General features: G+C 40.8%; 1 protein-coding gene across 1 annotated transcript in view; it reads left to right on the top strand.

The window, feature by feature from the left end:
* Nucleotides 1–11828, top strand: part of PRKAR2A (protein kinase cAMP-dependent type II regulatory subunit alpha) — a 63482-nt gene extending 51654 nt beyond the window's left edge. The window contains exons 6-11 of the mRNA XM_086469829.1: nt 1988–2141; nt 5224–5325; nt 7145–7219; nt 10281–10346; nt 11005–11143; nt 11690–11828. Of these exons, the coding sequence (XP_086325955.1) occupies nt 1988–2141; nt 5224–5325; nt 7145–7219; nt 10281–10346; nt 11005–11143; nt 11690–11823 (670 nt within the window). The 3' untranslated portion in view covers nt 11824–11828. The remainder of the gene's footprint in view (nt 1–1987; nt 2142–5223; nt 5326–7144; nt 7220–10280; nt 10347–11004; nt 11144–11689) is intronic.
* The last annotated feature ends 269 nt before the right edge of the window (nt 11829–12097 follow it).

Here is a 12097-nt window from a genome sequence, read left to right as displayed (position 1 = left end):
GGATGCATGTAATGTCCACTTTGTGGAATCTCCTACAAATGAAGCTGGCATAAAGCTATTGTGTAGTACTTTTTTTTTTTAAATTTTTTAAAAAAGTTATCTAACAAACCCAGGGCTGTCCATCAGCAATTCTGAAACCCTCTGCTGTTAATACTAGGCAGGTCTCACCAATGAGTGTTCCCATACCTGTTTGCCATGAGAAAGTTTCACCTACTGCCATTTCTGATGATTTTTTTTTTTCTTTTTCCTCTTACATGCGTAGTGATATTCTGGGAGATAATACCATTCCTTCTGACACAGATCTAAACTCCTGAAGAAAATTATATGTGTGCTAGCTGCTTAAAACCAAGAAGGTGTTCCCTACCCGCTCTTTGCCAGGGCATGATGTATTTTTGTAAAGTCTTTTAGGCCAGTGGCTAGTCCCTGAATGATCTCTGGTGCCACAGCCAAGAATTAATCAAGCCTAATCAAGCTATATTTATAAATTAACTTTTTAAAGCCCTAAGCGTAAGACAGGCCTGAGGTTGGTACAGACGTTTGACTTTAGAAGGGCTGCCTTTCTGTGCACAGCCTGTTTCTTCATACGCAGTTGCTGAGGTGCAGTTTGATCCAGGTTTGTGTCTTGAGCCTTGATGCTCTGGACTTGCACCTGCATCTTCATCAGAAATTCTGCAATACTGTTCCCTTAACTTCATTATAGTGGAGGAAGTATAGGAACAGGGGAGGAGGCCTTTCCAATTTAAACAGGTTACAGCTTCCTATGAACAAAGTGCAAGGAGGCTTCTGGTACTTGAACACTTTCCTCTTGATCTGTTCAGAGATCCTGCCTAGATGTCAGAAATTTTAGAGAACTTTCCTGTTTGTAGAAGTGAACTATAACAAAAAAGAAAAAGTTAAAAACCTTTTAGCTGCTTTAATTTGAAGCAGCTCAGTGTGACTAGAGTGGAACCTGTAATGTTCTGCAGAACTGATGGAAGTTACTTGCCCGTGCTTCCTAAGCTTGTGCATCCTACAGGGTCACCTCAGCATGCAGAGGTTTGAGTTGAACAGATCCTCTTCCAATGCTGCATACTGTAACCTGTGTTCTTTAGTAGCCACATCTCCATGAAAATGGTGATAAAATTGGTTGGTTCAACTGTCAGTGTGCCTGGAGTTGCAGCATGGTGTGAAGTTGAACTAAGGGAGCTATTAGACAAAGAGGAGGTGAGAAATGGTTGCCTCTGGAGATCTCTGTGCTGCACTGTAAAGATGTGGCGTGTATAACATCCCTGAACTAGCTTTAAATCCTCCAGCCTGAAGATCAGTATGTGCTGCTTATAATAAAACTGATCAGTTTGCACTGCGAAACTCACTCTAGTACCTTAGGTATGTAAAGAAAGACCCTTTTTGTGATCTTTGTGCTTCTACGGCACCACTCTTGTCCATACAAGAGCTGGATAGTTTAAATTTAGCACAGGCATAGGCAGATACAAGCTACAATTGCATCTTGGGGTTATGATATAGACATGTGCTTAAGCTGAAGTTGAGGCAAAACCACAGGAGCAGGTGAGCAGTTGGATTGAGTGTGTCCCGAAGGTACTGCAGCAACACTGTCACTGAGAAAATGGGTGTAGGTGGATCCCGGTCACTCTAAAGAGGCCTTGCTGGATAACATGCATGCTGTGAAAAGACAAACACTGTTAAAGATGATGAAACTACCTGTCACCCTGGCCAGAACACTTACAATAGCAATGTCTAAATACTATGTAGAGGAAACCAAGTAGATCCTGCCCGGTTATATCAGGAGGGAGATGCTTTATTAAGAGAGAATTATTGTGAAAATAGTGTAGATAGAAGCAGCTTAGTATCAGGCAATTGGAAAGCTCAATAAAGCATCTTCCATTCCACCCAGCAAGAGGAGGACTATTTGTATAACAGCAAAAAGCTATTTTTATGATTTATACTGGAACTTTGTCTAATAAAAAGTGTCTATTTCGTTGTTTTCCAGGGGATTGTATGATATCGTTGTAGCAAAAGACAACCAGTCACGCTGTGTGGGCTGCTATGATAATCACGGCAGTTTTGGGGAACTGGCATTGATGTACAACACTCCTAGAGCTGCCACCATTGTTGCCACAACAGAAGGAGCCCTTTGGGGACTGGTAAGGAAAGGAAGTTGCTCTCATATGCATAATGTTTTAAACAGTAACTCATTGTGACCAGTGCTTCTCTTAGTATGGCTCCTCGTGCTAATAGCTATTTTATCGTGATCTGTTATCTCGCCTCCTGGCATAAGAGATCCATTGTGCAGATCTTCTTGGCCACCTTTCTAGAACAACTTGACTGTAAAAACTATATCGCTAGTTTTATCTGTCCCGTTATTATTTTGCATTTGCTGTAATTGTGGCTTTTGTTAGGGGGGAAAAAAAAAAACCCTGGTTTTGTTTTCATCCTGCAGAGGATAGTGGAGGCATTAATGCGTGTATTTTGTGGGAGAGGGAAACTATCTAAATGATGTTCTTTATTTTCAACTCACCTTCCTACCATTTTGTCTGCTTTAAGGGGAATGGGAAGGTGTTAAATATCTTCTTGAGGATGTCAGTAGTTTGAAGGGCTAGGAAAACTGGCCAAAGCTTTGTTTTCCTTCAAAATAAACTGTCATGATGTTTCTGGTTCCTTTGTGTTACTCTGGAAGAGGTTCTCAGGTCATCATGACCTATGAGTTGCCAAGCTAAATTATGGTGTTGCTTTTGTCTCTGGACCAGCAGTATTAAATGCAAAGCTGTAGACATTAGTTTCCTTTTTTAGTTCTTTTCTCTGCAGTATTTGGATAGGGTTATTTTCACAGTGCTCTTACTCATCTATGAGGGCTCACATAATAAGTGGATTGTGTGATCAACGAAGCTTTTGAAGCCAGAAGTGGTGTATGCTTTCTGTGTGCACTGGGCTCCTCTGCAGCTATCGCTGGGGGTTGACCGTGTGTTGTGACCTTGATTATAGGACTGGTGAGCAGCTATACATGGCGTGCTTATGCAATCTCTGCACTTGCTGAAGTAACTGACTTGTGACTTCCCTTTTCTTTGTGAACTGAAATAAAAGATTCTGGTAAATCAACCAGGGAGTAATGTCAGAATCTAATTTCTTGAACAAGACAGAAGAAAGCAGCTACCTGCAAACTGAGCTCATTCAAAAAGGGAGAAAATAAGATGATGATTCTTTGTTCCAGTTTGCCTTTGAAAAGAACTGCACAAATTGGGTTGTTTTTTTCTGTGATTACATTCACTTAATTAGCAAGGCGTAGTTGAAGGGGGACCTCTTGCTAGTCATCTGTCCTGTGGATATTTTATTAATTTAGGCTGCATGTTTCCTGCCTAAAACTTTTGTTATTTCTTCCAGTTATTCTGCATTGCTATGTTTTACTGTACTATTTTGTGCCTAATATATTTTTATTAGTCTGCAGAAGTCATTGCTAAAGCTCATAGGTTATCTGCTGTTTAGGAAATGTGGATTACTTCTGCTGCTCTGCAGACTTAGGCCAACAAAAGCCTGGAAGGTTCAGGCACAAAGCAGCTATCAAACGTGGGTCTCTTCTGGAGCAGAGAAACGTCCTCAGCCTTTGCTACTGAATGTGTCTGGGGAAAACCTGACGATCGCACACGTTTCCTTCACTGTTCTGCCTTTTTTGTTCAAATACTGCTGCTCCTCCCTCACTGATGCTCTCAAACAAATGAATTCTGAATTTTTTATGCTTCTGCAATTCCCCTGACCATTTCTGTGCCTTTCTGCTTCTCCAAACGTGTACATTTGAAGAGACTTCTACCACTGAAGAATTTCTTTAAAAAAAAAAGAAGAGTCCCCTCATGTTTTATCATCTCTTGTTCTCCTTTGGATAACAGTAATACCAGTAATACCATTCTTCCCTTTATCTTTCACCTCACATTCCACTAGTGTCACCTGTGTCAGTCATTGCTTCAAGTTACAAGTATTTGCAACCTGCATCTATAAAACTGTTCTCTTACGTGAAAAATTTTTCTTAAAAATCAAAAAGCTTCTCTTACTCTTCACCTAAAAATGTCTTTGCTGAGGTATCAGTTGATGTTTTTAGAAAATGAGATCCAGAGGAAAGGCTCTCAGGACTTTTGATGTTTCTGTTAATTGTGGTATATGTAAACTTAAAATATTTTTGTTTTGTTTTGTTTTGGTACCGTTTTCCCAACCAAATTTTTGCTCCTTTCCTCTGACTTGTCTTCTGATTTTTTACACTGATGTCCTCATGTTGTGTAAGGTTAACTGCAACTCTCACTGTTCCTAAGTTAGTGCTGATCCTACCAGGGCCCACGGGCATTACTGTCATGCCAAGACAAACAAAACCACCTGGGGGGCAGGTGCCCTTCCCCTCAGCCTGTTTAGGTTCAGCTCTTGTGGCTTTTCTCATCGGTGTTGGCCGGTAGGCGAGCCCTGCCTTTTCTGGGGGGGGGGGAAAGGCATTTCGTGCAGCTCTCCGACGACGAGCTCCCGAAGATGTCTGCCGGCGCGCGCTGCCTCCGCCGGGCGCGCAGTGCCGCCCAGCGGCTCGGGGCCTGCACAGCCCCGGCTGCTGCCGGGGGGAGAGCGGGGCGGCAGGGCTGGTGGGGAATCCTGCCCACTGCTTGGGCTTCAAAACCAAACCGGTTTTCCATCGGGAAGGTGCTGATGGTACGCGTGGACAGCTGGCGATTGGGAAGCAGTTGCTGCAAAAAGCTGGCTCTCCGATCCGAGAAGGTGGAGGAGAGAATCGAGCCTGTACTTTTGAAATCTGTGACTGGAGTGGAGAAGAATCCAGTTCAGACTTAGTCCCGCAGTTGCCTTAACAAATAAGCATTGGAAATGCGAATTTGCAATGGCTTCAGCAAGAAAAGCATAGATTTTTAATTGTGTGTGGAAGCATGAAAGATATGTTATCAGCTAAACAACATCCAAAACCTCAACCGTGAAAACCAGTATGAGATAGACTAAAAATGGGATTCTTAAATGCTTGTCTGAGAAGGACTGGGTCTTACAGCTCCCTGTTTTTCAGTCTGTATTTCAACAAGTACTCTCAGAAGAGCTGTTAGGATCACTCTTGTGATGGACATGGTATCATTTTAACAGCCAGCTTGTCAAACGCAGTGTTTGTCGCAAATAGTAGTTCATGTTTGTTAGTTCTTTAAACAGGGAGCATTTAGTGAAGAGGAATAATGTATTTCTCTGTGCTGTTTCCTGCAGGATCGAGTGACATTCAGAAGAATTATATTGAAAAACAATGCAAAGAAGAGGAAGACATATGAATTATTTATTGAGTCTGTGCCCCTTCTGAAATCCTTGGAGGTAAAGCCTCCCAGACATCTGCGTTGAATTCTTGCGTTAGCATAAGCTCCGCAGCCAGTGTTTCTGCTATATCAGAAATGTGTGTTGGTTTTGCTTAGAACAAAATATTAAGAGCTGCTTTGGTATTGTGTTTACTGTACAACTTAATTTGCATTGTTGAAGTTGTACGCTGTTTTTTTCTATTCTTTATTCCCAGTAAGCGATTTGCTGATTTTTATCTCGGCCTGTGTAAAGATTTAAAAAAAAAAAAAAATCACAAAAAACCACAAAACAAAACAAATCTATAAATATGTTGGAGAACAGGTATTAAAGTGAAAATTGGAACACAGGGCTGTGGTTTCCTTTGAGGATGTGATACTGAAGTAATGATACAGTCACTAGGATAGTTAGCCTTTATCAGCCATGAATGATTTTAAATTCGAGACAAAGATGTGGGCCATAGTAGGTCTTGCTTTAACCTTAACCGATGTTCAGGAGGTAAACTAAGAATAGGCTATGGGGAAGCACTACTGCCTGGGAACAAAATGACAGATGTTGATAATGTGGTGCATTACTTTAGGAACAACATGTAAATTATCACTTCTAAGCTATTGATGCAGCCTGTATCTTGAGAGGGCTTTTGGAGCCATACCAAACTGCTTTGAAATTAGTGTGTGCCTGTCATTGCCTTACACCATAACTTAGCTCTTTGTTGTTTTCTCATCATAAGGATATTTTTCAGCATTAATCTTTGGTATTTGAGAAGAGCTTTTAATCCCTTTGAAAGAAGATTATGGAATTGCAAAGTATCATTAGTGTGAACAGCAGCCTCTAATACATACTATTTTGAACATACGTTGGTAGCTCTGGAAGAGGTAAATTGCACCACACCTTCTCCCTTGGTGCCCGGCTTAAACTAGTTCCATCAATGTGACTTTTTTGAGCACAAAATGACTCATAAATATTTAAAGATATAGAAAAATAGCTCATTAGCACTGGATGGCTTTTTGCATGACACGCTGCAGTTGAATCATGCGTGAATCAGAATTAAGTTCCTCAAACATGTGCTAGATTAAGGTGCATTTGTGGAATGAATGGATTACACCTGAATCGTCTGTTGAGATATTAATTTTAACTGTAGGATTCTCTTCCTTTCTTAATATGTTTTTTACACTGCTCTGAAGCAATGGTGTTCTAGATGGGCAGTGGGAAGCATTGGAGGTAAATTTAACTGCTCTTTCTCCCCTGCTGTTTATGAAGGCTCAGGCATGCTTCATTGCATGTTGGATCAGTACCTCTTGCCCTTGCTGCTGGGCATCCTGTTGCAGTGCCTGCTTACAATTTAGAGCCGGTATCCTTTTCATATCCCTTTCGTCTCTCCACACTAGGAATGAGTGCTGGAACACAAAAGAACCGCACATGTTCAAGTATATGGTGACTAAAATATTTTGAAAATGTGTTGAAGCTTCTCATTGAAGTTTGTTCTTAGGTAGTTTATGACGTTTTTCTGTGTTTTCCTCAAATTTCAACTGAATCTTAGAGGAAGTGATTTTTTTTTTTTTTTTTTTTTTTTCCTCTCTAAACTAGCCAAATCAGTTATTTGTTAACTTTGGGGGTAAGAAAAGCACACCAATGGGATACTAGGCAATTTTCTTTCCCTATTGATTACGGTAGTCTTGAAAGCTGTGGTGCAGTGTGACAATGTCATTGTAGGGGCTGTATTTTTCAGTACCCAGATACTGTGTGTTTGTGTGTCTAGTGAATGCCGCTTCAGGGCTACAAAGTTTACCAGAGATATACTATAATAGGTGATTATGTTTAATTTTCCTCTTTGTTCCAGGCATCAGAGCGAATGAAGATAGTGGATGTTATAGGGGAGAAGGTGTATCAAGATGGGGAGCGTATAATTTCTCAGGTACCTGAAGTCTAAATTTCTCTTTAGCATACTTCTTTCTCTGCTGCTTTTCTCCTGTTTGGAATGGACTTACAGAATCCTCTTACTTGGACCAACTTGGCACTTGCTGTTTTAATACTTACAATTTATTTAAGGATTGTGTGAATGTTTTGGTAATAGACAGTACGTCTTTTACTAGAATTTTTTTCTATTACTTTAGCTTCTGGGTTTTTCTTCACTCATCTGTTTGTTTTTTATAAATGGTCTGTGCAAGGTTTCAAGAGGAGTATGGCTTAAGAAGCTGAAATTAAATGTCTGCCTATGCAATGTTCCATGAAAGCCCCCAGCTAGACTTTTCATAGGCACCTACAACCAGGAGTCACAAGCATGTAGTAAAGGCATCTCTAATGCCTAGGTCTGACTAAACACAACCCCAAACAATTCAACAGGAGCGTGATTTAGATGCAAGTAAATGAAGTCATTGGGAATATTTCACTAGTTGGTCTCAACTCAGTTAACTGTTCTAAGAAACTATTTGGGTTAATTAAAACCACTGTTTTTCCTGGTGCTCTTAAGAAGAGTATTTCAATGCTGGAATAGTCTAGCTTCAATTGACAGCCTTTGGCTGTTGATACATGTTTTGTCTGCTGTAAAAGATCAAGGCCAGAGTGGTGGAACATGAGGCTGGACAAACTCAAACTAAAGCAGTGGTGATTTTTTGGCTGGGACACAAATAACTTTTTGGAACACTGTTCCTGATGAAACACTGGAATTTTCCATCAAGTTTAGCTCGAGGTCACTTCGTTTGTTGCAAAAGTGCTCTAGTTCAAGTAGAAGTTAATGCAAGAAAGTCCTTGGCTTACCTGAAATTGCAGGCTTTTGATCACAACTGTTGTCTTGTTTTATAAACAGAATATGACTTCTTGATAATGTCTTGGATAATTAATCTTAATTACCTTGAATGTCAATTAACTCTGAATGTAGGAAACCTTAGTTTGCTGATAACCAAATACTGCCAAATTACTTCTCTCCAAAAATACTCAGTTTTGTAAGTTGAAAATCTTGTTGCTTAAGGCCGTGAGAAAATTGAACTCTAGCAAAATCAAAGCTTATAAATCAGTCTCAAAACTGGGAAATCACACAATCAGTGATCCAATTACGCAGTTGGCTTTAATCTTTTGTAATAACTACATTGAGGAGAGGGATGTAATTACCCTTAAAGGGAGGATTAATGGTCTGGATAGGTCTGGGTGATGGTAATACCCTGCTAAAGATGATGAAATTTTATGCTTGGAAAAGATGTGATAGCTCTTATATTACAGCAGTTGCATCAATACCTTGAACCCCTTTTCTCTCGTGGATAATTTTACATTTTAATTACCTTTCTGGAATTTGACCCTTCACTTAAGGGCAATATGCTTTAAAGCACTTGAAAGTTGTTAGTGCCTGCCAGTGTTACAAGGATGTCTCCTACTCCATTTTCATTCTTTTAAAAATACAAGTACTGTTTCAGTACTTACTCTTTCAGAAGTGTGCTGAGTGTATTGGTCATGTTGTGATAGATGGCAACACCGAATGAAGAGCTTTGTGCTAGATGGTTTACAACCATCCCCAGGAAGCTTAGCTGAGGGCTTAGTTTCTTCTGTAACTCCATGTTTAAATCTTCTATCATCTTCTCCCAGCCCATGTTTCATACACAAGTTGTAATCATCTCTCTCCATCCTTCCCGTCACATTCATAGTCTCCTTGCCCATGTTACGTAATGTCAAGATTTATCTCTCTCTTCACATTGTTTCACAGGGGTTTTTTGCTGAGCTGCTCCCATTCCCTTACCAGTTCCTTATCCAGCCTCTGTCTCCCTGAAGCCTTTAGTCCCTTTGCCTCCAATTCATATCAGGAGGCACATGCTGGCTGTCCACTCTGACTTCCAGTCCTATACCAAGCCCACAGGGGTTGGTATAGAGAAGGAAAGTACTCTCTGTCACAGCTAAAACTTTCAAAATATTAAGTTCTGGCAAAGCTCTCCAGAGCAGATGAAAGCTATGATCTGTTGAAGGTCTGCAACCTGATGCAGTTTAGAGAGATGTGAAAAAGGTTCTAGAAACTCTCATGGAATCACAGAATGGTTGAGGTTGGAAGGGACCTCTGGAGGTCATCTTGTCCAACCCCCCTGCTCAAGCAGGGCCACCTAGAGCCAGTTGCCCAGGACCATGTCCAGGTGGCTTTTGAATATCCCAAAGGATGGAGACTTCAGAACCTCTCTGGGTAGCCTGTGCCAGTGCTTGGTCACCCTCACAGTGACTTTTTCATAGAAACAGCTGAATTTGACTAACCCAATCTTTTTTTTTTTTTTATTTCACACTCAGTTACTCAACAACACCTTGTGATACCTTTCTAGAACTTGATATAAAATGGCTATTGATTTTTATTTTCTCCCACTTGCCTGATGTGACTTAATTTCCTTTAATGGCATGATGCTATTGAGTGCTTTATTCCTCACTGTTCTCACTACCTTTACACAGCCATTGCATCATTCCTTGTATAGATGGCTTGTATCGTGGACTTGGTTTTCTGTAAACTGTCGTCCTCTTACTTTCCGTGTTCATGCTCCTCAAATTCAGCTATTCTGGGTTCTGCTGACTCCCACTATTTTATCCTGGATTGACTGAGCTCGTACTTGGCTTAATGGATCCTTCTTCCTACTGACATCTAGAAACACGGTCACTGAATTGGTGTTTTATTAAAATGTGCTTCTGGAAATTCTAGGCCCTGCTTAGTTTCACCAGCTATTGGATACTTCCATCAGGATCAGAAGATTTGCACTTTAGTGATTTTGCTATATATTGTCGATCTCCTTTGTTTTTTCCTTTCCACTTGCCCTCTCACTGAATGATGTGTACTAACCTGTGGGTTCCTCTGTTATATCACCTAACCAGGCAGCGCTTAATGGTAAGAATTTGAGTGTATGTCAATTCTAGCAGATTTCTGCACAAGGCCTAGTTCAGAATGAATGCTTTAATACTATTTATACATACTTTTACAGTAAACTAAAAAAATACTTTTTACCTTTTCTTCTTCACAGGGCGATAAAGCAGATTGTTTTTACATTGTAGAATCTGGTGAAGTAAAAATCTTGATTAAAAGCAAGGTGAGTTCAAATTGGATGATCAGGCTTTAGGTCAATCCCAGATTTAATTGATTAATACAAGTAGTGTGAAAAAGCCTACCCTGACTTAAGATATTATTTTGTGATATTTATCATTGTCACTCATGTGATGTAGGTTGTAAATCCCCAGACCTGTTCTGAAGTGGCCAGAAGTCACTTTAGTAAAGTTGGAAAGTCTTCTACTTTTATCTGCTCCTCTGCAAACTAACCTGATATACTCTCCCTGGCCTTAGGGGTGGAGATGAAACTCTTCTTCTGGGATTATAGAAAACTGCAATTTACAAAACCTGGCCTCTGTTGTCTCTAGTGACATACTAGAAGTTGGCATTTGAACAGATCTCTGTACAGTCTGAAAAGGGAACAACAACATGTTGTACATGATAAAACCTGTTTTAGGCTAATGTAATAGCAGTTCCCAAAGCTGTCATGGTAAATACCTGCTAATCTTAAAACTTGTCAGCTGGCGTACACTTTTCTCATCAGACTTCTAACTGAACAGCACAGAGCACGACTTGGGAATTGTTAGTTGAAAAGCCCTAAACCAATGAGCTGCTGTACATCTGTAAGGTATCTGGGATTAACTGCAGCCTCGTACAAAACCGGAACTGTATGCAAATAATTAAAATGTACTGTTTAACAGACTATGACGAGTAAAGAAGTGAACCAAGAAGTGGAGATTGCCCGGTGTCACAGAGGGCAGTATTTTGGAGAGCTTGCACTTGTTACCAACAAACCCAGAGCAGCCTCTGCCTATGCTGTTGGAGAGGTCAAATGTTTAGGTAAGCAGATGTTCTGTGTTTCTAGTTACGCTTTTCTGGTCTTTGCTTGTTTTGTGGACCATGCCTGAGTGAGCAGCTATTCAAAACCTATCGGCCTTTTGGTAACTGGTGGTCAGACATGAGAAGCTAGGAGTGTGGGCTGGAGCGGATCTCCGTGTTGAAGTTTGAGAGGCACTGCTCTTCCTTCCAGCAGATTCTCTTTTTTCTGCTTGTGTGGTTTGTACTCTTTGAAGGGGTAAGTGGCATCAGCTTCTTGCCTGTGGCTTGTTTGTCACACACAGCTTTCAGGTGATCTTCTAATGCCAGTGTGGTGCGTTATTTGGCTTCTGTATTTATCCTTGAGGTCAGGTGTGTACTTCATTAATCTTGCTTCTCCAAGTAACAGTACAGAGGGAAATCAGAAATATGATTTCTGTTTCTGTGGCTTCTATTGAAGCCTCAAACCTGAATGGGTTGGACTTGGGGTCTGTGTTTTGAGTTCAAAAAATAGATGGGCGTGTGGTGTCCTTGACAAACCGTCTTGTTTTCACTTCTGTTCCTTTGCAGTCATGGATGTGCAAGCGTTTGAGAGGTTGCTTGGACCCTGCATGGACATTATGAAGAGGAATATAACACATTATGAGGAGCAGCTGGTGGCAATGTTTGGCTCTAGCATGGACCTGTTGGATCCAGGGAATTAGGCACAAGGTACCTCAATGCCGCCTTAGTTCAAGACACAGAAAAGCCTCCTATCAGCAACACAACTCACAAGGAAAACGGACACTACGGAACAGTTACTGCTGCTGTCTTCTTGGGCATTTTAGAAACCATAAACAAGTCTCAGCACAGATGGATTGCTCACTCCCTGCCTCCACTTTGCTGCTGATACTTCATTATTAGACCTAGATTAAAGATGATTCTAACCCTATGTTCACTTACTTGGTTCAGAATGGCATCTCTCCAACAGTTCAAGTG

This window comes from Leptosomus discolor, chromosome 9 (assembly GCF_034619465.1).
Source record: "Leptosomus discolor isolate bLepDis1 chromosome 9, bLepDis1.hap2, whole genome shotgun sequence".
Lineage (NCBI taxonomy): Eukaryota > Metazoa > Chordata > Aves > Leptosomiformes > Leptosomidae > Leptosomus > Leptosomus discolor.
The sequence above is the reverse complement of the archived record's forward strand: the minus strand, read 5'-3'. Positions and strand labels throughout refer to the sequence as shown.